At 38.6% G+C, this 25,543-nt stretch overlaps 1 protein-coding gene across 1 annotated transcript in view; it reads left to right on the top strand.

Moving 5' to 3' along the window:
• The window catches only part of LOC109922092 (prostaglandin F2 receptor negative regulator-like), a 52,021-nt gene extending 27,764 nt beyond the window's left edge, over positions 1 to 24,257 (top strand). Inside the window, exons 2-9 of the mRNA XM_048603225.1 lie at positions 1,680 to 2,045; positions 3,843 to 4,265; positions 5,989 to 6,375; positions 10,333 to 10,755; positions 11,242 to 11,655; positions 15,093 to 15,200; positions 18,298 to 18,594; positions 20,731 to 24,257. Of these exons, the coding sequence (XP_048459182.1) occupies positions 1,680 to 2,045; positions 3,843 to 4,265; positions 5,989 to 6,375; positions 10,333 to 10,755; positions 11,242 to 11,655; positions 15,093 to 15,200; positions 18,298 to 18,594; positions 20,731 to 20,894 (2,582 nt within the window). The 3' untranslated portion in view covers positions 20,895 to 24,257. The remainder of the gene's footprint in view (positions 1 to 1,679; positions 2,046 to 3,842; positions 4,266 to 5,988; positions 6,376 to 10,332; positions 10,756 to 11,241; positions 11,656 to 15,092; positions 15,201 to 18,297; positions 18,595 to 20,730) is intronic.
• Positions 24,258 to 25,543: the final 1,286 nt, after the last annotated feature.

The following is a 25,543-nucleotide window of genomic DNA, read 5'->3' as shown; positions in this document are numbered from 1 at the left end:
AGGCATTAAAAAGGGCATTGTCTTTCCTAAATTATGTAAAGTGCAGGGTGATGGAGAAAAACCGACAATTTGGTGCCAAGTCAAAATGCTCAAAAGAGCTGATGCAGACACAATGGGTTGAATAGCTGCCTTCTGCACAGTAACAATTCGGTGGCTCTGATTAAAGGGGAAGTGATGGCATCGTGGTGGTATAGCTGGACTGTTAATCCAGAGAGCCAGACAATGTTCCAGGGACTCGGTGGATGGTGGAATTTGAATTCAATAAAATATTTGGAACTAAATCTAATGATGACCATGAATCTATTGTTGATTGCCAGAAAACTCCATCTGGTTCACTAATGTCCTTTTTCAGGGAAGGAAACTGCCATTCTTATGGGGTCTGGCCTACTGGTGGTTCCAGACCCACAGCAATGTGGTTGACTCTGAACTGCCTTCTGGGCAATTGGGGATGGGCAATAAATGCTGCGTAGGCAGCAACACCCTCATCCCATTAATGAATGAATAAAAAAAATTCACCTATTCTGAAAAAAATTATTCCATAATTTGCTAAGTGACAATGGATGCCTACAATTCATTATTTACATGAAAATAATACACGACTTCAGGCAAAGAGAATGAGCAGAGAAATGTGGAAATTCAAAACGTGTCCAAAATGTTGGTGTCTATGATCTATTTTATTTTGCCCTCTGTCTGCTTCGCAATTCAAATGTATTGAATAGTTTGTTGCTTCATTAGTGTTGGATGTGCACTAAATTCACTGGAGAAGGTTAAGTCTTGCAGGCTGAAAATATTCTTTTAATGATGTGTGAGCGTTAAATGCTGCCAGTCAACTTTGGCACAGAAATGAACTAATTAGAAGTCTCGTTCCTTTAAGCTTTATTTGTTGAATATTTTTTAAAAAATCCCATTTTATGTTCTTCCTTATTTTTATCCTTTTGGATTGAGAGAAAATAAAATAAACCATGTTTCTTTCCCCTTCTGCTGTGGTTTATTTGACTTTGAATTCACCCAATCTAATTTCATTTCCTTCCCCTTTTTTTTTGTGCTGTTAATTTCACAATTGTTCAGTCTGATTAAGGAGTACCAAATAAACATTGTCCCCAAGTGCCCAATTTCTCTTGATGTAACGTTGAGCTTGTGTTTTTAATCAACTTCCACAAAAGATTGTGGCAATTAAAAAGGGAAAGATGGGCAGACATTTAAATGCACTCTCAAATTATGGCTCTCTGTATGTTTGCTTCAGTATCATTCTGTAGTGCCATTATTCACATGTAAGCCTTGACGTATATGTGTATGTCGTGTAAATGAATATTGAGGCCAAACACAGTGCAGGTGTCCCTTTCTCACTTATTAGTCCATAATACAATTGCTCATGTCTGGATTCCCAAACAACTACATTTAATAGCTGATACATTGGTCAGTGGTATTATGCATTCATTTATGTCTTGAAGTTTGCATGGAGAAACAGATGGCTCAAAATTTAAAACATTGGCCACAATGGAAAATGCTACTTGATGAAATCACAGATGTCACATTTTAATGCAATCAGTAGAACCAGCAAGTGTACTTTTAAGTTTCTAATGATGTGGGGATTTCTCCCCTTGTTTGCGTGTTTTTTTTTTGTTCTCTGTCTGGATTGAGAGGCATTCACATTTGGGTATTTTCCTTTATTCTTGCAGGACTGATTTTGGGACGTGTCGTGAAAGTCCCATCGGGCCATCTGTACCGTGTTGTTGGAACTCCAGTCAGCATTCCGTGTAACGTCAGTGATTATCAAGGGCCGGCTGAACAGAACTTTGATTGGTCTGTGACCCGCGCAAACGAACACTTTAGGATTGTCAGCACGTTGGAACCTGAATTTTCAGATGCTGAATACAAGGAGAAAATCCAGAAGAAGGAAATTTGGGTGGAGAGACTTAGTGACAACTCTGTTGAGCTGCACTTCGAGAGTGTCCAGTTTGAGGATGATGGGAGATATCAATGCCAGACCCCTAGCACAGACGAAAATAGTTCTGGAAATTATGATGATAGTGTATTTTTGCAGGGTAAGTTTTGTAGAGGATGAATTAACTGCTATTTTAATTTTCAGTGGATCCAGGTTTACAAATTGATTGCATTTGTATTCACATTACTTATTAACTTGAGGCAAAATGTTAATTTTTCCACTTTTTTTTTCTTCCTTGGTCCCCTAAATTTTCTGCCTGATGCTGGTTATGATTCTAGCAGCTGACTGCTATTTCAATCAAGTACCAACTCTTGACCAGAATCAAGAGTAGGTTGTTCAGCTGTGGAAATATTGTTTATAATTATTCCAGCTTATTCATAGCTTTTTGCCTTTTCTTGTAAATGTGCAAATGCATGCAGCCTTTCTGATAGCTGTTCCTGGTTACTGAGCATAAAAAAAAGGAAAACTGAGCCCTTATTCTTCCCCTTCCACCCTCAAGAAAAGGGGTTCCATTGCTAACTGTTGTACTTAATTTAACTCCGTCTTGAAAGTAAAATACTGCAATTTACATTTTGTCTCCACACCCTGTCCCAAATATGGGTTGCCTTGGCACACTGGCCTATGTTCAGTCAATAGTAGAATAACAAATATGTTGTTAGATTTCAAGCTAGAAAGCATTAGTGCTGTCATTTTAATTGAAATAGTAATTAATGGAAGTTGCAAAAAATCAGTGCCATAGTTCAATGGCAGATTTTGTGATTGAGTAGTGATGGAGACATGACCAACATTGTCCAGGGAAATTAACTGTTGCTTTTCAAAAGTATGTAGCCTGGACAGGGGAGACTTGATTCTATAATAACTTCTGTTTTTATGTTGTCTACCCTTTAGAGTGGTAGAAGAGAGCCTGCTTCAGAGAGTATTGGCTGACCTAGAGGTTTCATGTTAATAACTAGATGAATCATTCAGTATTTTTGTCCTGTAATGTTGTTTCACAATTACTGTCACTAGGCTTTGTTGTTACTTGTCAGTTTGGGAATGCTAAACAATCCATCTGATATCCTTGCAAAGGTCTTGGGAAGCTGCCAGTTCCCACAATCGGTTTAGCTGTGTAGAATGGTTCTTTAAGTGAATTCAGAAGCATAAAGTCAATGAAATTTGAAAAGTGTTTATAGAATCTTTGTTCCAGTCTCTACCTTCCAGGGTGCAGTGTATAAAGTACAAAAATAGAGATAGTGTTCAACTTGAAGCCTCACCATTGATTTATACGAATTAAAAATTCTGGCCTGTTTGGGTGCCTTACTTCAGGAAAGAACTGGCCAGAGGAGATACAGGGAGATTCACTAGGATGACGACAGCATCATAGTAGGTAGAAATTATAAGTGGGAAATGGGTGATGAGAGAAATCAGAAAAAAACAGTTTCTACGGCCATTCAGGTGGTTTTGAGAAGGGTTGAGTTTAAAGAGCACTGTCAAAAAACAAACTCTTAAAGACTTCTTAAGTTGATAAACCTGGAATGGTTTGCCATAAACTAAATGAAGGGCGCCATATTTAATTGTTGCAGAGAATGTTGCTTCAAAGTGCACAATGTCTGCTGTATCTATCACATACATTTAAAGTTCAAATTATCAAATGATAAAACAATTCTGTTGTTCTTTTACTTCAACATTTGTATTAAGCTCAACTAATAAATTTTCCCAAATACTTTGGTGGGGGCAGGGGGTGTTGGCGGCAGATATACTCCTGACAAGGAGATAAAATTAGAACTGAAACTAGTATTGAAATAAGGCATTGTTATTGTAAGAGATCAGGTAAAGCTCTTGGTTCTAGTTTGATAACTATTCCTGTCAAGCATCTTTAGTCTGGTTTTGTTAGTAACTCTTATGCATTCTTCTTCAGTGATCCCAGATGGACTGACTGTATCACCTAGAAGGTCCCGAAGTGCAAAGCCTGCAAGTTACATGGAAGGGAAATCACTGGAACTTCAGTGTGTTGCGAGGACAACTTCATCTGTTTCTACTCGTGTCTCTGTCACATGGCAGTTAAAAGTGAATGGCAGCAAGAGTCGAGACATTCTGTCATTCACTGAAGACAGTTGGATTCAGCCTGGTGGCTTGTACAAGAATAGGTATCAGAGTGGTGATGTTAGAATGGGAATAGAAACAAATGGTATCTTCAAATTAATCATAACCAGTTTGCGACCTGAGGATGATGGTGTTTACTCCTGCGTAGCAGCAGAATGGGTCAAAGAAGATGGCTCCAAATGGAAACAGATTCAAGAAAAAAATACAGATATTGCAGTGATAGAAGTGCAGCAGTTGGGTATGTTATTTTCAGTCATCCTATAATTTGGAATGGATTATTATTGCAAATATTATGGAATGATCAATCCCTCTTTCCCTGGGGTGGGTGGTTTGGATGGAGTCGCTAGTATATGTCAGATTAGTTTTTCAAATTCCATATTTGTCATAAACATTGCCCTTTTAAGTGGACTTTTGAAACCTCTGAAGATGAGGATCGAATTTTACATTGAGCGTAAAAGTAACCTGTCGATGTGTTCACCTCCATGGGGTCTTCTCCATGTTGGCATGTTTTAAACTCCTATTCTTCATCTCTACTGGGGGAGGCAGTGATGTCGCAGTAAACCCAGTCTCCTGGATTTAGGATTACTAGCCCAATGTTCTGGAGGTGTACATTCAAATCAGGTTGTTTGAAATTCAAATTTCAATGATGTGGAGTAACAAGTGGCTACAATGTAATTGCTGTCAAATTTAAAAAAAAAAATCCCATCTGATTCATTATCCTTCGGGGAAGAAAATCCGCCATCCTTGCCTGACCTCGCTTCCATGTGACTCCAGACCAACATCAATGTGGCTGATTCTTAACTGCCTTCTGAACAATTAGGGATGGGCAATAAATGATGACCTAGCCAGCTAGACCCACATGTCATGTAATTTTTTTTTTTTGGTTCATTTTTTTAATAATACGAATCATGCCAAAAAAGAGTTAGCACAATACAGGGTTATGTAAAAAGATGTTTAAAATGTGAAATGTGTCAATTATAAAACATTTTAAAGCAGTTAGTTTTGTGCAAAAGCATGTTGAGGAAGCAGGAAGGGTCTGGTAATGTTTTGCATGGGATACTACCAGATACGACGTAGGATAAATATGAGAGCTAATCAGTTGAATTGAGAGCTGTTCTAAATTTGTTATTTAGAACTTGCATGCATTGGAAAGGACACGTTTCTTTCTATTCTGTCCATATATATTAAGCAACAAGATTAGAAGAATTAAGTCGATGAGCAAGAGAAACAGTTTGAGGGTTGTTGAAATAGTAGAAAGTACTACTGGAGTTGATAATTAAAGTGAAGAAGATGGTTTAAAAATTCCTCTTGAGCTGCTCAGCGGTAATTAATCAGCAATGTCAGTATTTAGAATTCAATAGGTGGTTAAAGGAGCAAAGGATGTGAGAACACCAAGGAGGGCATGCAGAATCAAATGCTCATGTGAAGAATGTATAATGTAACTCTGTAATCTAATGGTTTTATTGGTTGAATAATTGTTTTTTTTAAACCACAATAACTTGGGTCACCCATCTCAATGGTCCATCTTGCGACAGATGGCAAAGTTCTGGTAACTGTAGAAGTTTGGAATACTCCTAGGAAGAAAGCCTACTAAAGAGCATGTAATGGCTCAGTGGTTAGCACCACTGCCCCTCAGTGCCAGGGAGCTGGGGTTGATTCCACCATGAGGCAACTGTCTGTGTGGAGTCTGCACATTCTCCCTGTGTCTGTGTGGGTTTCCTCCAGGTGCTCCAGTTTCCTCCCACAGTCCAAAGATATCAGTTAGGTGGATTGGCCATGCTAAATTGCTCATAGTGTCTAGGAATGTACAGGCTAGGTGGCTTAGCCATAGGAAATATGGGTTTACAGTGGGATGCTCTTCAGAGAGTCAGCGTGGACTCAATGGACTGAATGGCCTGATTCCACGCTGTAGGGAATCTGATTCTACAAACACTACAATGCTATTTGTTTGTTTATTACAGCCCAGACATTAAACGTCTCTACGATCGGTCAGAAGCTCACTTTGAATAAAGGTGATGAAATTGACCTCATCTGCAACGTAACAGGAGTTGAAGACACGCAGACAGTTGAAGTTTCCTGGTATTTCAGCACATCTGCAGCAAAGCATCCTCCAAGTGATAAGGTTCTAGTGAGCTTGAACCGGGCAGCAGTGGTGAGCGATACTGTCTTTGTCACATTGAGCAAGATTAGTAGCAGTGAGTACCGACTGAGAGTGCGACAAATTGACGAAACAGACAGTGGATATTACTACTGTATAGCCTCGATCTGGGTTCCGTATACCAGTGAGATTTGGCACAAAGCAGCAGAGGGAACGTCCAGTCCAATTGGTGTCATTGTTGGTATTTTAGGTAATTTTAATACTTCATTATTTTAAGTGCCAGAGTAATTAACTAAAGCCCATGCGTATGAAATTAGAATGTTTATAAAGGATGTCTTGTGTTCCATTTTCATCTGTTTGCCTTGGCACATTTACTGCATGACACAATATTAAAATGGAATTTTGTCTATTTAAGCTTTTAATTCAAAGCTGCATTTGCTGCAACTGCAGGCGATGCACTCCCCACCCATGCAGTTATTGTCTGTAATGTAATTGCAAATTTTGCCATAGGCACCTTCTTGCATCAAAGGCTAGGTCTGTACATGACATTAAGCAAAGTTAAGAGTTTAATGCGTGCAGCAACTATATAATGTAGCTTTTGCAAATGTTTTGTGTCAATTCAAATTCTGGGATTGAAATTTGCTTGCCAAACCCTCAACACTTCACCACCCTGCTTGCAAAGTTGCTGGCTATCCTGTTCCCTTGTTGCTTACCATTCTCTGTGGACAAGCAGCTAGTGACATATTGACAGGAGTTGGGAGTGAGACAGCCAGTGGGGTAGCCCCAGGTGATTGGTGACCAAGGTGATGAGTGCTTGGCTATGCATATTGTGGTCAATATCTAATGGGCAGAGTGGGTACCACCTCCAGTTCCATATGCCTACTGACATTAGTGGCACTGACTTGCTATCCCAGTGCCGTAGCAGGTGATGCACTGCTTTACGTACAACTAACTCAAATTCACTGTGTTTTTATGACAAATGATAATTGTATGTTGGTTTAAACTGCTATGCGAGGTAAAAAGATGTTTCCAGAAGTATGTACCATTTTGAAAATTGATATCCTACAAACTAAGGACATGAGGATGGGTGCGAGCCGAAAATGTTGAGCTCTGACTGCATCGCTGAGATCCTGCCAATATTTAAATGTTTTGGAAATTGGGTTTGATGCTTAGGGTAACGATTTTCCTGGAAACACTAGAAGCGTATCCATAAGGTTTCTTTTTTCTTTAATTCATTTTTCTTTAATTCATTCATGGGATGAGGGTGTCGCTGGCTAGGCAGCATTTATTGCCCATCTCTAATTGCCCAGAGGGCAGTTAAGAGTCAACCACATTGCTGTGGGTCTGGAGTCACATGTAAGCCAGACCAGGTAAGGATGGCAGTTTCCTTTCCTTAAGAACATTAGTGAATCAGAAGGGTTTTTCCAACAATTGACAATGGATTCACGGTGGTCATTAGATTCTTAATTCCAGATATTTACTAAATTCAAATCCCACCATTTGCTGTGGCGGGATTTGAACCTAGGACCCTCGAATGTTATCTGGATCTCTGGATTAACAGTCCAGCGATAATACCGCTAAGTCATCGCCTCCCTTTTGTGGTGTATATGGTTTTTGTTTTACAATCCCTGATTTACTTTTGGGCCATTAAGAAGATGAATGTTATTCCAGGGTCTTTACAAGGAAGCCAGCAGCCCTGTGCTCCTGTGCGTCATGGTAGATTAAACCTTTTTTGTCTTCTGCCTCTTCCACCTTCAGCCATTCACAGACCCCTTTGACTCCTGACCCCACTTAGCTGCTTGCTGGAAGAGATTCTCACAAGATCCCAGTAAGAACGCACTTGTGCACTTGTCCAGCTTCTGCCTGGTGGTGTTGATGCTGTGTTCAGGTAAAGCATTTTGTCCCCTCTATATTTAAATAACTCACATGAGTTAGAATGACCTATGCAATCCACTTTCAAGTTGAGGCTTCATGCTGCAAACCAGCAATTGACTAAACTGGCTTCAAAATAAAGATTTCCCTTCCAGGCTGTTCCTCACTCGTAAGTCCCGTAAATAGGAGCAGGAGCAGGAGCAGATTTTACATTGTCAAACTTACTTCACGGTTAATATGATCATGGCTGATTTTTGGCTTCAGCTGTAATATCTGTTCCTGATCCCTTGATTCCCTGAGAGTCCAAAGATCAGTCTGTTTCAACCCTAAATGTATTCAAAGATGTAACATTTACATCCTTAAGGCGCAGAATTCCAAAGATTCACGGTCCTTTTTGAGCGAACAGTTCTTCCCACATCTCCAACCCAGATGCTCTGCTCCATCTTGAGACACTAGTCCTGTGTTCTACATTCCCCAACTAGGGGGAGTGACCTTTGTATCTATCCCCCTCAGCATGTTGAATGTTTCAGTGAGATCACCCTCATTCTTCAAAATTCTAGAAAGTAAAACACCAATTTAGCCTAATCATAGGATATCCTTGTTATTCCAGGAACCATTAGAGTGGACATATGCTGTGCTAGCTCCAATGTAGATTTGTTGTGGATGTGGAGACCAAAACAGTATTCTCCAAAGGCCTGTACAATTGTACAAGCAACACTGCATTGTTACAAGGCAACTGGTGCTTTAGAATAAAGACAAGCGTGCTATTTGCTTTTCTAATTATTTATATCTGCCAACTTTTTTGTGATCTTTGCATAAATACACCCAAGTCCCATGAATATCATTTGCAAGTTTTGCACCTTTTTGATTTTTCATCCCTACAATCAAAGGGAATGACCGCACTTGTTGCCCACTCATTTAATCTAGTTGTATCTCTTTATCCTCTTCCATCCTCGTTTTTTTTTTTCCCTTCCTTGCAACCTAGCTTTGTGTTGTCAGCAAACTTAGATATTATTTGCTCTCTGGTCTGCTAAATTGTCAATATAGATTAGAAATATTTGAAGCCTGATCTTTGTGGCATTTCACTAGTCACAATCTGCCAATGCAAGATTCTCCATTTATTCCTACTCTTTGCCCATTTAACCAATCCGCTATCCAAGCTAATATGTTACCCTAGCTCTCGGCTCTTCCCTTGTCTGTTAACCTTTTTGTGTGGCATGTTATTGAATGCCTTTTGGAAGTCCAGGTTTTACTGCATCTACTGTCCTCGTATCGGCCAGCTTGCTAGTTACATTCTGAAAAAATGATTATAAATTTGAAACCTGATTTTCTTTTTCTAAAGCTACAGTCTGATTGGACATTTTTCTAAGTGCATTATTAAGACCTTCTTGGATTCCAGTATGTTCCCAACAGTTTGTGAGGCTAATTAGCCTTTGGTTCCCAGTTTTCTTTCCTTTTTCCTACTTTTCTCTTAAAGGTGTAGTGCAAATTTGACACTCCTTTGCCTGATCCAGTGTCTGATCATGCATTGGATTTCCAAATTCAGACTACATTTACAATTTGAAGCTGCAGCTTTAATGTGAATGTATGGTAACATTTTCCTGTGGAGTTGTTTACTTTTTGGTTGGTGTGGCTCATTGGGCCTAATTGCCCATGATGTCCCTTTTCTTTTCTCAGTTGTTTTGAAATAGCTGAAGGAAATTGTTTCTGGCAACTTGTTCCTGGACCTCATTGGAACTCTTTTGAAATCCTGGTGTACTTAGAGTTTCTTGTGTCGTTATTTGAACCTGCAAACAAATCTGGAGATTCAGGCCTGGATATAGAAATGCTGTTCTAAGTGGAATGTTCTTCTAACACTGTTAACCAGTTTATTGAAGAAAGTTAATCCAGCAACCCAGATAATGTTCTGAGGACTTGGGTTCGCATCCTGCCACAGCAGATAGTGGAATCTGAATTCAGTTGAAAAAGCCTGGATGGATAGATGAGTCTCTGATGACCATGAATCTATTGTCGATTGTCAGAAAAACCCACCTGGTTCACTTCAGGGAAGGAAACTGCCATCCTTACCTGGTCTGGCATGCATGTGACTCCAGACCCACAGTAATGTGAATGACTCTTAACTGGCCCTCTGGGCAATTCAGGATGGGCAATAAATGCTGGCCTAGCAGTGCCCACGCCCTATGAATGTATTTAAGAAAAAAATCCAACTGCAATTTTTTTTTGTTGACCTTCTTTAAATACTTACCTATCCGATCACCATGTAATGAACTGTATCAGTTGAATTTCTTTTGAGATTTATTATTATAAATAATCTTCATTCTGATTGCATCCACAGATCCTACATACACTGTTCAGCTAAACTCCATCAAGGTACCTAGTTCCACAGGGGAATCGGCTGAGCTTGAGTGCCGGGTGTTGGACTTACAAAACGCAGATGATGCAAAGCTGACTGTAGCCTGGTATGTCAGCCCAAAACAGCTCAATGGAACTCCAGAAGTGACTGTGCCTATAGCAACCATGGATCAGGATTGGACCCTACAATTGTTTGATGAATATATTGAACGTGCAGAAAAAGGAGAGCTCATATTTATGAAAACTGAGCTACATACTTTCAAGTTTCAGATGCAACAGGCTCTAGCCTCTGATAGAGGAAAGTATTTTTGCAATGTTACTGCCCAGGTTAAACAACGAGGTAACACATGGTTGAAAAAACAAGAAGTCTCTTCAATTGCCATTGATATTGACTGGAAAACAGAAGGTAAAATATTTCAACAGTTCTTTGTAAGGTCTCTTCTGCTTTTTAGAAAATCTAAAGTTTTACTGTGTATATAAAAATGCTTTTCTTTGAAAATAGAGAAAAATTAAAATTATTAATCAACACTTTTGTAAGCAATAGCACAGACAAGATAATACTGTTAGATGTTGCTTCTAAATGGTTAAGACGGGATGGGTCTAGTGAATTCATTCTTCCTTTCCATACCACCACTACCAACAGAATTCCTTTTCCTTTTACTTATTTTGCGTGATTGTGAGAGTGCAATGTCGGTTACTGTGGGCAGGAATTGTCAAAAAGCTTTTTGATTAAGCAGATTGTTTAGCACAATGTAGTGGAACAATTCATGACCAAAGTTGGTGTGTATCATACATCAAGTATATTGTCTTTAGATTGTAACAACTGGTGGTTTAGAATTATAAAGAATCTATCCTTTTAATTGCATTTAATAGTATTTCCTTCACTTCGTAGATCCAAGCCTGAGTATTACAGCAATAGAGGAGAAACCAGTATCCACACGAGGAAACACTTTTGAGATGATCTGTAGTGTTTCTGCAGAGCATGTTGAAGTCCCCCATTACTCTGTGGCTATAGCAATGAATGAACCAGCTTTTACGGACGCACGATACAGCAAAAAACTTATTTCGTTGACTCGGGACTCGGTGGTCAAACTGGAGAGATGGGATGACAAGGACCGATCGGAGGATGTTGTTCTGGAAAAAGTTGGTGATGATGAGTTCCGTTTCCGTCTGTACAGGACTCAGTTTTCTGATGAGGGATCATATTACTGTATTGTGCAGGCTTGGGCTCCAGATACAAATGGGCAGTGGTCTGAAATAGTTGCAAATTCATCCAACACTGTTGCTGTTGCCTTTAAAACTGCAGGTAGGTTCTCAATTTAATGTAATCAAACTATTGACAATCCTCCGATAACAAGTTGTTGTGCCTTTCAATGTGGTTTAATAGAAGACTGCTGATTATCTAACGAAATAGCTGCCTTTCTAATGCAGGGATGACTTAAATGTTCAGAATCTGGAAGACATATACAGGGAGTCTCCAATTTGTGAATGTCCATTTACGAATGCTTTTACTTAAAGGCGTGTAATTTTAAAGATCTAACATACAAACATTTCCTGTCCTTTGAGCAATTCCTTCCATATTGTCCAGCATCGTGTTCTGACTTGCCTTCAAATTGAATTGTGAGTTAACTCAAGAATGGGACCTGTTCACAACTCGGGGACTGCCTGTAATCTCTTTGCAGTATGAATGTTACATCTATGTTTTCGTAAGTCCAGGCTATATTTTGCCTTGCCTGCATTCAATAGTGTAAACTAAAGATCCATCAGATTTGAGTTTTTGTTTCCAAATTAAAAAATTTTAACACCACTGAAACTTTGACAACAGTTGGTTTTTTGTTGAGTTATAAATTAACCCAAAGCTGTAATGAAATTTCAGTGTGGCTAACACTTGTTAAACAAATCTTCAGCTTTTTTATTAAAAAGCAATGGAGGAGATTAGAGGTTAGAATGGAATAGCTGATTTTGTAAATAGTTGATTTGCTAAAAGCACAGTGTACTTTGTCTTTGACCATGCATCAATTTTATTTTTGAGTGCTCAATATTTAATAGTCTGTAAATGACTAATCCAGTTCATGTTCTATCAGCATATTCAGTGTGCTGTGTTCAAACTTAGCCTGGATTTGTTTTTTGAAACTCTCTACATTCCTGAAATAATTAACAAAAAACTATAATTAATACTGCATGTGATTTGAGGTTTCTGGGTTTTGATTAGGTGGCAGTGTAATTATACCTGACACTGATATTTTAGATGCTATATTGTTTCTAGAATCTCTGCATCAGTGCATGTGGTTTCAGTTCAGCTGCCCAGCTTATCTTTTATAGGTGAATGTTCTGCCAGTGAAATTCTTGTTGGCATATTATTTAGAGCAAGATCAAGGGAAATGCTGTTTTTAATCAGGTTGCAGCTCCCAACACTGAAAAGAAACAGGTTTTGCTTTATTCTAGAGCTGCAACAGAACTGTCATTAAGTGTGGTTACCACAGCTCAAATTAATTTGTTACTGATTTAAATGTTCATTCTTCACCTCGGGGAGTATTTACCTCAACCCATTTTGGGGAATAGAATTATTCTGATGCAGGACTAAACAGAATGTGTTTAGAACATAACATGCAATAAGTAACTGTTTGTAAACATAAAGCACCATGGACTGCAAGTTTCAGCTTCAATTTCCAGTCCGATCAGAATTAGCTATATGCTTGGGCTTGGTTGTTAGGCTTTACATAGTTCAGCCTACTGTCAATTCCCATTCAGAAAACAGCATCAAAAAGTGTCCTTTCTTCCTTTTGAATAAAATTTCCAACAAAATTTATCAGTGAAGAAAATATATTTTCAAGGAAGCTATCCTGTGGCAACAAAATTGCATGCCAGCAAGAGATCAGTGCCTTCAGTACAGGACAGATTGGGAGAAAATGTTTTTTTTTTAAAAAAAATAACATTACACTCTCTTTGGCGTATGTTCAATGCAGCTGACCACAAGCAGTAAATGCACCCTACTAATAGTTTAGTCCAAGGGCCATATGTGACTATATGAACAGGTCAGAAAGTAGAATTGGCTTCCTATTTAACAATCTCTTTGGCTGCAGCAGATACTTTTTGTAGGATGTGGTGGTCCTGCTTACCATTTTTTTTAATTTAGTTAGATTAAAATGGAGCCAAATCACAAGCTTGTCTTGAAAGAGGGGTTTTATTGCCTCCTAACACTCAAATTTAGGTAATGACTAATGTTTTTTTTTTTGAATGTTTGTTTGAGAAGCTAGATTTTCAACCTGAGGCCATTTTGTTTAATGGTTGACTTGTACTCTGCAGCAGTGGTGAAGTTTTTATGGATCCTGTATTAGCAGTGAATAATTGCTTTCCTAAGTTCCTTTTAAGTATTTATTGGGTACTGCTTTCGAGATTACAAGCACTTTTTTTGTTGGTTCATTTTCATTTTCTTTTTCTCTTCCTCCGCTTTGATGATCAAGCGGCGATTAATGTAAGTCAGTTTGTATATTTGTGTCAGATCCATCATCCTTCCAAGCTGATTACTCTCCAGGCAACATTTCATCTCCAAATATGAATTTATCATGCGAGTGTGAGCTTACAGGCAGAAGCTGAAACAGGAGGATCCTTCACAATAGTGGGATTTCAACCCAAGTCCCCAGAATGTTATCTGGGTCTCTGGATTAACAGTTCAGCGATTAATACCACTAGACCTTTGCATCCCTATGTGACTACAATAATTCAAATCAAATTAAACAAAATATTTTCTTAATGCTGACTTAGTTATTGTGTTTTGTATTTGTTCACTTATGGGACATGTGTGTCGCTGGCTGAGACAGCATTTATTGCCCATCTGTAGTTATGAATGATTTCACCTCTATCTTCTTAGATATGTGGCATTAAAAAGTTTTGTCACCACAATTTGGTGCCATTTTGAGTTACAAAAAGAATAAAAATAAATTATTTAAATGGGGTTCATCTTTTGTTCAAATTGGATCTCAAGCCCTTGAGAAGGTGATGGACTGCAGTGGTTCAAAGCGGCAGCTTACCATGTGCTATAAGTTGACCCCGATCCTCCTTGAGGGAATTCCAGGATTTTAACCTGGGACAGTGAAGGAATAGCAATATATTTCCAATTCAGGGTGTCAAGTAGCTTGGAGGGGAACTTGTAGATGATGGTGTTTCCTTGTATCTGTTTCCTTGTATCTGTGCCCTTCTCCTTCTACATGGAAGTGGATGTGGGTTTGGAAGGTGCTGTCGAAGGATCTTAGGTGAATTTCTACAATGCATCCTGAAGATAGTAAGAGCAGTATGTACTGTGAGTGTTGGTGGTTGAGGAAGTGAATGCTTGTGGAGGTGGTATCAGTTAAGCAGGCTGCTTTGTCCTGGATGGTGTCAAGTTTCTTGTGTTGAGAGTCCAGGCAAGTTTCACTGTCTTTGGATGAAATTGTAACTATAGTGTAGATGGGTTTTGTGCACCTCCAGTGGTTTATTAAAACTCATCCCAATCTCAGACCAGGGGATCATGGTTACTTTAGAAAAGGAAAGACAATTGCCTAACAAAAATCACATTAGTTCATGAAAGTCTTTGTTTAAAAAAAGTCAGATGATGGAAGTTGTCATGACAATGGATTGTCAATATTCACGTTAGAAGGAAGACCAGTACTTCGAGTGGAATTTCAAAGTTTAAAGCTGCACTGAGTAAATAATTAGAGTATAATAAAATAAACCATTGTTTGTCTCTCTCATCTTGCTCTGCAGCTCCTCGGTTTAATGTGACTTTACAATCTGAGAAGCCTCATGTCTTCCAAGGCGAGACTGTGGAAATGAATTGCACTGTTGATCTATCGGACGTACCTAACAACTCAGGTAACTTTAGCGACAACCCTATTGGGAGGTCTGTACTAGCTTCCTAAGAACGTGCTGTACCCAGAAGGCTCATGGTTTCAAGCAGATGATGTCTGAAATCTTCAGGCAAGCATGGTTACATTCAACAGCTCTACAGCGCTGGAATCTGCTGTTTGTTACTCATCACCCTCGCTCCTCTCCTGTTGCTCTGTATGCATGTCTATGATACAATGAATATTGAAGGATAATACTAGTCACCGTTCAGACGAAGTCTTCCATCATATCTATAATCAGGGCCCAAGCAGTCAAGACTCTCGAGTTCTTCTGTTAAAGTCTTGCATCTTTAAATGCTTATATAGTTGAGATTTCATAGAAAGTTGACTTGAGTGGATGATATAGGGGGCATTTCAAAACATGACTTATTCTGGTGTAATTGAGGTGATTGGAAAGAGTTGCGACTCCAAAGGAGGAAAAAATGGGAATTTAACTGTTTATTAAAAATGTAGCTCTTCTTTAAAATTTGCTTTGCCGTTTGATCTCATTGACAAATGATTGGAGGGTTGTAGATAAATGTGACATGGATGATTGTAATGGTGGAAGATGCAGGACAATCCTGTCATTTATGCGTGGGAATCCTCCCCTTTTCTCCTTGTTTAAAACATATTTGGGTCAATGTCAGGAGGGAAAATGTCACACAGTTAATAAGTAATCCAATGGATTTTTAAAAGAAATGAACATTGAAAACCAGGCTTGGCCTTTTTCCCCCTATAATCTCCACAACCCTCTAAATATGTTTGTGTTCCTAAACTCTGGCTGTTTAAACATTCCTGATTTTAATTGGTCTATAATTCATGGCTGTGCCTTGAGTTGAATATAAGCTCCAAGTTCTGGAATTCTCTCTTTATCACTGTCTCTACCTTGCTTTCTCTTTTGAAGACACTCCTTAAACTGAGCGTTGGAGGCAGGTTTGCGATCATCTGACCTAATCTGTTTTATGTGGCTGAGTCATTTTGTTTTAGAATGCTCCTGTAAAATGCTTTGGGATTTTATGACATTAAAGTGTTTTTCTTGACTGCACTCAGAAAGCCATTAATGCATCCTACTCCAGTGCAGTAGAATATGGAAAGACTTTTTGGAATTAAATTTTCCCCCTGTATCATTGACCCCATCCCCCACCCTGGTAAAACTTTGAAACAAAGGTCATTTAAGATTCTGCTTTAGAGTGAGCGGCAGTTCCACCTGTTTGTGGTATTTCTAAAGCTGCTTCCCTCTTGTATAATTTTCTAAAATGAAACTCCATTCAAAGATCTTCTTCTATTTGAATTTTATCCCATTGTTTCACTTGGAATCAATAGGCAGGGTGCTGCAATGACCTTTTTGAAGTTTTTACTGAAGCACTTGACATTGATTTGATCTTGTGCAGGAGCAATTAAACTCACTATGTAATCTATTTGAACCCTGTTAATTACTGTGTTTTATTAACTGCTTTCTTCACCTGTTCTGCCACCTTTTAAATAATTTTCCACATGTAGGGCCCTCTTCTCCTTTGTCCCCTTTTTAAGAGTTGTACCCTTTTTAGACTGTTTCTCCATCTCCTTCCTACCAAAATGTGGGGGTCAGTTAGCTCAGTTTGTAATGCAGACTGATGCCAACGGTTTGAGTTCAACTGCCACACTTCTCGACCTCTCCCCTCACCTGAAGTACGGTAATCCTTGGGTTAAACTATTCTAAGAGCAGCCCTATGAACCTATAGGACTTTAGCGACGTCACCTTTACCTCGCACTTCATTTGTCACCCATCTGCCCACTTCTCCAACTTCTGTGTTTTCAAGATTTTCACCATCCGTCTCGTAGTTTATCATGCTTTCAAGTTTTATATCCTCTGCAAATATTGAAGCTGAAATTATATCCAAGGTCATTTCAGAATTTCATGTTTCTTTTTGTTTTCATAAGCTAGCACAGGTTAATTAAACTTTAACATTTTATTTGAAGGAATGAATAATGTTGCAATTTACAGCTCCCTGGCACCGCTGTGATCCTAAGGAAGTCTTGAAAGGTGTTGCCAGTGCCCGAGTAGTTTCCTTTCTCACTTCATTCAGCATGTTTTGAACGCATTTCACTTGCTGTCCATGGCTTGTCACTTTAAGTTCAATCTGCCTATGCAATTCCTTCTCGTCCTCCATTCTAAACCCTCTAGCATATATCCTCCTCTGTCATCACAGCCTGGGAAGCATCTGCTTTCTTGGTAAAGACAAATTCAAATGGACGTGAAAGCATGGCTGAAAGAGTAAATAAATACATTGCATCTGATTTCCTCAAGGTAGGAGATGCAAAATGCTTGTTTCAGCCATACTTGTTGCCTCTTAAAATAAAATAAAACGCAGATGCTGAAGATTTGAAACAAAAACAGAAATTGCTAGAGAAACTCTGAAGAAGCGTCACTGGACTCAAAACCTTAACCCTGTTTCTCTCTCCACAGATGCTGCCAGACCTGTTGAGTTTCTCCAGCATTTGCTATTTGTACTGTTTCCCTCTGTATATAAATCCCCCTTTCGGTCACCATTGGGGCCCACTCCTCCTTTTTACTACGTATATGCCCACAGAAGACACTAGCATTCCCTCTCCTGTTAGTTGCTAATCTCTTTTGGTGTACCCTATTTGCTTCTTTTCATTTCTCCAGTTCCTCTTTAAATCTTCTATATTCAGCTTGGTCCTGAATTTTTATTTTATGCCTGACATTAGCATAGTGTTACTTTTACTACTTTGTCACAATTTCCATCTCTTTCTGAATCAGGCAGCTTTGGATTTGTTTGCCTGATCATCTGTGTCCATACTATCTATTTTTTTTTTATCGCCAAGGTGGCCCATTGTTCAGCTACCATTTTTCTCGCCAAGCTTTGACTCCAAATTATTCAACTCAGCCATTTTTTACCTTTATTTGAATTTGGCCTTCCCTCAATTGATTATTCTTCTAGATTTTTCTTTAACCACCTAACTGATGTAAATTCTGGTGTCGTGAATGAGCTGCATCTCTTGAAAGATGAAATGAATTTGAATGTATTCAAGATTGTAATGAAGCGATTCTAAACTAAATTTTGATGAACTGACATTCCTCCTAGATGTCTTGTATGAAGTCGAATGGTTTGTGACCCAACAGTTCTCCAATGACACAAGCCAACGTCCTCTGCTGTCGATAGATCAAAGGTCAGTGGTGACCCATCTGAAAGCCAATACTGATATCAGCGTTGAACGAATCAGCATGCACGAATTCAGTCTACGACTACACTGTTCTGAGAAGACGGTTGCTGGGGATTATCTTTGCAAAGTCACACCTTGGGTAAAATCAGAGACTGGAACATGGCAGAAAATGCCTCCACAACATTCTGATTCTCTTTCCGTACGCGTTGATGTTTCAGGTTAGTTTTATTTCTCATTCAGAGCTATCTTTGAGTAAAGCTGAAATGCTTGGATGTGGCCAGGAATGATTGATTTCCTGTTTTCAGAGATTTTTTCATTGGGCTTCCCCTAACGTTTTACATAAATAATGAAATCAAGAGAAGGAGGGAATTTAATATTTTTTCAGCACAATATTTATTAAGTTTTTAATGTCGGTTTGTTCAAAAGATTTTTACAATATTTTTGAAGCAAATTGAATTATAATTCAAACTTGTGACTTACACTGCCTACTGGAAATGTGATGCTTCATGCTGTAAAACATTCTAGTTCATACTTGTGCACACCAACTAAGTAAAATTTTTACTTGGAATTGTACCTCCTTTTTGAAAATTGGAGAAAAGAAAATATTAGAGTCGATGATTGCCAAGGAAGTAGAGCTTAAAAGTTGAAAGCCAAAATTTCCATTGTGATTAATTATTTGCTTTGTTCTTACCTTTTGTTTTGAGTATAGTTGTTCTGAATGTGAATTGATCCTTTTCTGAAATCCTAAGTCTCTTGTTTTGAATGTGGAGAAAGAATTGACAGGCTGTTCTTGTTGATGGCATCACAGTCCATTTGGTTTTACCCACTGTTCAGAGATATGCGCTTCCTTTTTTTTTGAGGCTAATCTCTGGATGGCCAGCAGGACTGATGTCCTGTTTTTCTTTGCTCCTCTTCCCTTTTCGCACTGAGCCATAATGGCAGCAGACTGAGAATAACAAAGTCAATCTTGACAAGAGGCAGACCTGCAGAGCGTGTCGTTTTAAACCAGGCAGTCTGTTTAAAGCTTATATGATTAGGGAAGGACTTAGTTCACTTTCAAACACCAAGAGTGACCTTTTAAAAACGCAGGTTTAGCAGACAACGGTTGGCCCTTGTACCAAAGTGATGTTGAACCCTAGGCCTCTAACTTTAAAATAGCCTTTTAATAATACCTGTTAAGGCAATGAAATGTCCTTTAGAAATGAGCAAAAGCACTGGCTAAGCACACGATACCTGTAGAAAGTTTTGAATATCTGTGTTTTATACTGGCTGCAAAGTTAACTCTGGACAGAATGTAGTAACTGTGATTCACCATTTGACATCTAAGGAGGAGAGGTTTATCTGGTCTCATGAAAAATGGATTGTCTATGTTGGAGTGCATGTCTGTGAAGGGACTGCCAGATGTTCCTCCAGTTAATGCAGACATTGAAAAGCTGTGTGGTTCTGTTACTCCCCCTTGTCCACCATTAATAAATTCCTACAAGTTTGTGCCTCGGCAGCCTGGTGCCTCAGTGTATCAAAATATTTCCCTACTTTCCCCCTATATCACCGTCTATTTTGAGATGGTGACATCCTGGAGGTCTCTGAACAGTGCTTTCAGGAGAAGGTTTCTATGACAACAGTAATTGCTCATCTCATCTTGTGAAAGTAAACGTAATAAAAGCTGGTTTGATTACATAGCTCGTACTCTTGCAGCTGTGACAATGATATTCTACTCAAACAGGAGAAGTAGTTCATAATTCACAACTACAACGTATATCCCCACAGATTTCGCTCCGTAGTGTTTCTGAAAAATCTTTGTAGTGCTTTCCCAAGGGTGACAAATAATCTGTGGGCTTTACCTTGAGCTAGGCGATGTGACAGTATATCCGTAGATATACACTAATAGGATGCAGAGGGATGAGTCAACTGGCCTCCTTTTTAGTCATCATTATTTTGTGATCTCTGTTATCAACATGGTTACACAGTCTTTCTAGTGCTGAAATACCCTTTTCACATAGCTGTGCAGTCACTTGTTAACGTTATACTCCAGCCAGGTTCTAGTAATAGAATTAAACAAAGAAATTGGACAAGAACGAAAGGAAAGATAAGTCAAGCAAAAGTCAGAAATTGTTAAAATACAGATGTTTAATGAGAAATGAGATGAAGGTAGTATTGCAGATTACGGGAATGATCAGGCATCTCAGAAGGACACAATGCAGGTGGGACTCAAAAATAAAATTCAGAAAGATTGGACAAAAGTGGTGCTGGAATACGATATTTGCATATTTCAGCACGTAAGAAAAGACCAGAGGATCAGATACTAATTTTTGTCTTCCTGTTTTCTCTCATTCCCTCCCTATTCTCACTTCTAGTGCTGGATTCCTTCAAAATGCCTTTGATATATGGGATTGGTATTGCTATATTAATTGGATTTCTCACCTGTGCAATTGGTTACTGTTCTTCTCGCTATTGCTGTGGGGAGAGAACGGCACAAAGATATGAGCAACACAAATTAATATCGATGGCCACAGACTGAGGTGACAATCTCTTGCAGTGTCGGAGGAGTGACCATTGGATAAACTGCCTAAACTCTGCAAATTTTCGGGAAAAGAAAAGCAGATGTTCAAGACGTGTTTTGTTTTAAGAATGTTAACGTGCAATGATTGTAATTTTCTTCTTTTTTAAAAGCCATTTTCAAATATTCAAGTGGGGTACAAACACTTTGTGTGGGAATGTCACTGTGATTTTGTTAATTATTTTTCAGTGGAATGAGTGATACTGTGGAGATACTGCAGTATTCCTCAACATCTGCCCATCTCTATTGACAGAAGATCTAACTCCAGCTGCATTTCCTTGGTTTCTGCTGGTCAGTCACCATTCCTGTGATTTCAGATTATTGATCAATTTGGGGTGTAACTTGAATATTATTGCCTTGAATGGCAATAGGAATGAGAGTTCATACTGTGAAATGCAAGTTCTAAATTACAGTGAAATATTGATTCAAGCAGAGAGCCAAGTTTTACCATTTTCGTTTTTTTTCTAAACAAGTCCTGAAGCCAATAAAATAAGCAGTCTTTGATTCTGATGGAGACTGGCTTGAAAAGGAGACTGGTGCCAAGCGCTAAAATGGGCTGCAGCACAAGTTTTCTTTGGGAGTGTTTAAAGGGAGAGGCAGTAGTTCCATTATATACAATGTGTTCTCGAGACACTATTGAGAGAGAATAATTGTGCAATTGTTTATTGCTGTCTTTGAACATGCACAAGTTGAAATTTACTCGCGTGGGTATTGATCTTGCCATGGTTCACTCCAATACAGTGCATTTCTGTCTGATCTTAGTGTGAAAGATCTGCTTTCAGAACAGTATAGTTTGCTGTTTAAGTTAAGATATTGCAATTAATGTAGCTTTAAAAAAAAATAAAAACGCAGTCTAAACTGTTGCCTGCTGCTGGTTTGACATTGGTGCAGGTAGGTTGGGGCAGGTAGTTCAGTGTGGGATGATATCACTCAGTAAATCACTTTGTATATTTGCTGCATATGAGACACCTTTTTTGAAAGACAAAAAAAGATACAAAAGAATTCAGCTGATGAAAAGGCTTGTTTCTCAACAGATCATGAGACATTGAATGTAATGTATTTATCAGTTCTGGGTAAAGCCAGTTCTGTGGAACACCATTTTATCTCTGGTCAAGTGCTACTACCAACACATCCTTCCAGTTTTACTGCAGTGTTGATGCTGGAACTGAGGGAAGAGACTTGATGAGAAATCTCATTGTCTTTTCCATCTGTTTTGCACACTGAGTGGGGAATCGGATCACCAGCTGTACAGTGTTGACCTCCTGTATAACTCAGCTCAATTTGGTGCTCTGAGGAAAATTGAAATTGAGTGAAGAGGCCTATTGCTGTATGTCTGTCCCTGTTAGCACCACTGAGGATTTTCCTTTGGGCCTAGCTGGGAAGAAAGCTCCTTCACCACTTCATGTTACTGATGGAAATAGATAAGGTCCAGGAAATGTACTCAAATTTGTTTCATTTTGTCACTATTGATGCTGATTTTAATGATTGCTTTTAAGAGGGATCACTGTTGAGATTCACTGGTAGCATTGCAAGGCTTATTGGAACTGCTTTAGGAGGGAGTAGGCCCGCTGAAAGGAGCCTCTCCTTCCTGTTTAGGCCCATAATCTTGCCCACTGTAGAACTATGATTGACTGTGAGCAGTGGCTGGCTCCCCTTCGCAGGCAGTCTCTTTGCTCTGGTCTACATCACAGAACAGCACAATCCCTTTAAAATGACAGTCCTTCCTCTACAGGTAATGATCTTGCCTGAAAATCCAGACCTGACCTTTTTGTGTTTATTTGTGGAGCAGTATACTGGCCTCTCACTTGCAGATAAGTGAAGCATATTTGCTAACCATCTCAATAGAAGAAAACAGACAAGTATAATGCAGTTCTTCTATTGTCTCCAGCACACTTTTTTTAAGAAGAGCATTATCTTGTGTTTGACATGTACAGACTGTTGTTCCGCATAGGTTAGCGAACAAATCAAGTGCCAAAGTCATTTGATGAAAATGACCGTAACGCAACAAAGATTCTTTTAAGCTGTTTAATTGAGTGATTGCGATAAACTGACGTAAGAAATCTTTTTTGCTTAAGATTAATAAATAGTGTTTTTATTTAATAGCACTTAAACCTATAACTGTAATAACCTGGATCCATAACCACTGCCTGAGCTATAATTGTCCCCTTAATTTCTCCGTTAGAATTGTTTTTTTAACCCAAGGGAATTGTACCTTCCTTCTAGAAATTCATGAAAGTGTGTACACTTGTGAAGGCAATACAGTTACTGATGTCTTGCGTATTCAGATTTTTTTGTCTTTACCTCCGATTTCCAAATTGTTCAATTTTATATTTTGTTAATTATCAAGATGAATAAATCAACTACCCATCTTGAAACATAGTACTGTTAGCATGAACCTCCTGAAGAATTCTGAATACACTGGAATCAAGATCCAGGGCGAGTGTTTGAGATAGTTAAATTTCCCTCCACACCTTTTTTTAAAAAAAAATCTGGAACTGAAGTCTTTTTTTAAGTGACCTTTGACATTTTATAGAATATGATGTAAAGATGTCTTTATTTCTATCACTTTTCTTTTGAGAAGGAACATGATAAATCCTTAAGTTGATTAGTTTTCAAAATCAAGTCGATTTTAGAAAGAGATGCAGGAGTGTGGTGATTGCATCTTACAGGGTGGTGGATGCTGAGTGGATGGGAAGTGTTAATTTGTTGAACCATCTCTTCATTTCTTTGTTTTATTTATTTTAAACTTCAGATGACACTTAACAATTGAAGTTTCTGTACCAAATAGTGGTAGGTAGTCATACTGAAAAAAATTTACTTGGAAAGCTTTTTGTTGTCAGAAGTATTATGTACACTAGAGGTATACACAGTCACTGTAAAATTGGCCATGTTTCCAAATTAAAAATGATACATGTTTCTGATGGAAAACTGCTTGATTTTTAATCTTAAAACCATGTACCCTCTCTCATGCCTAGGCTTTGAGTAAATTCCTGTTGATATGCAGTTTAGAATTTAGGTAGGATGCACTCCATCACATTCTAGTGCTCAATTACAAAAACATAATTTTCCTGTATTATTACTTAAGATATTTTTAGTCTTTAAAGGATCTGGTACTGACCTGTTGAGAAACAATTTTGGGCTTCAAGATTTTCTACATTTTTTTTTTTTTAACACATGGTTTAACCAAAATTGTCAGTAACTTCAAAATGTTTAAATTAAAATTCTTAAAACGTGCAAACTCTTAGGAACATTTCAAGTTTTCTTTAATTGTCTAAACTAAGTTGCATTTTTTAAATGTATTGTACATTAAAACACTTCAAACTTCATGCGAATTAAAGTTTTCTCATGGCTCATTCAAATGCTTGGTGAACGTGTTTCTAGAAAGTTTTCATTCCTTATTTGTTAATTTCCTGTGGCACATTGCCAAGAGACAAATGCAAAAATGTTTGACCTTAAGCCAGGGCAGGTGTCAGTGGGGAAGCACTTTGGGGCCTGTAACCATAATTCTATTAGTTTTAAAATAGTATGGTAAAGGATAGACCAGATCTAAAAGTTAAAGTTCTAAATTGGGGGAAGGCCAGTTTTGGTGGTATTGGGCAAGAACTTTTCAAAAGTTGTTTGGGGGTATATGTTTGCAGGTCAAGGCTTGGCTGGAAAATGGGAAAATTTCAAAAATGAGATAACAAGAGTCTAGAGACACTCTGTTCCTGTTAGAGTGAAGGGGTGTGCTGGTAGGTGCAGGGAATGCTGGATGACAAGAGAAATTGTGGTTTTGGTCAAGGAAGAAAAAAAACGTATGTCTGGTATAGACAGCAGAGACTGAGTGAATCTTTAGAGTGTAAAGGCAGTATGAGTATACTTTAGAGGGAAATCAGAAGAGCAAAAAGGGACCATGATATAGCTTTGGCAAATAGGGTTAAGGAGAATCCAAAAGGATTTTATAAATACATTAAGGACAAAAGGGTAACTAAGGAGAGGATAGTGCTCCTTAAACATCAGTAAGGCCACCTATGTGTGGAACCGCAAGAGATGGCGGGGAGGTGGGGGAAGAGGTGACACTAAATCACCACTTGCTGTGGAGAAGGATATGGAAGATAAAGAATGTGGGGAAATAAATAGTGAAATCTTTAAAATGTCCATATTACAGAGGAGGCGGTGCTGGACTACTAAAGACGCATAAAGGAGGATAATCCCTGAGACTTGATCAGGTGTATCTTAAACTCTGTGGTAAGGTAGGGAAGTGATAGGTGAGCCCCTTGCTGTGATACTTCTATCATCGATAGATACAGGTGAGGTGCTGGAAGACTGGAGGCTGGCTAATGTGGTGCCACTATTTTTTTGAAATGTTGGTAAGGAAAATCCAGGCAACTATAGACCAGTGAGCCTGACATCAGTGGTGGGCAAGTTGTTGGTTGGAAGCCTGAGGGGCAGGATTTACATGTATTTGGAAAGTCAAAGACTGATTAGGGATAGCCAAATGGTTTTGTGCATGGGAAATCATGTCTCACTAACTTGATTTGAGTTTTATTTGATGTAATGAAGAGGATTGATTTGAGAGCAGTGGATGCGAATTACATGGACTTCAGTTAGGCGTTCGACAAGATGCGGCA

The sequence above is a fragment of the Rhincodon typus genome, chromosome 11 (genome assembly GCF_021869965.1).
Source record: "Rhincodon typus isolate 14 chromosome 11, sRhiTyp1.1, whole genome shotgun sequence".
In the NCBI taxonomy this organism is placed as follows: Eukaryota; Metazoa; Chordata; class Chondrichthyes; order Orectolobiformes; family Rhincodontidae; genus Rhincodon; species Rhincodon typus.
Note: the sequence above shows the minus strand (reverse complement) of the source record. Positions and strands in the feature narration are given on the sequence as shown.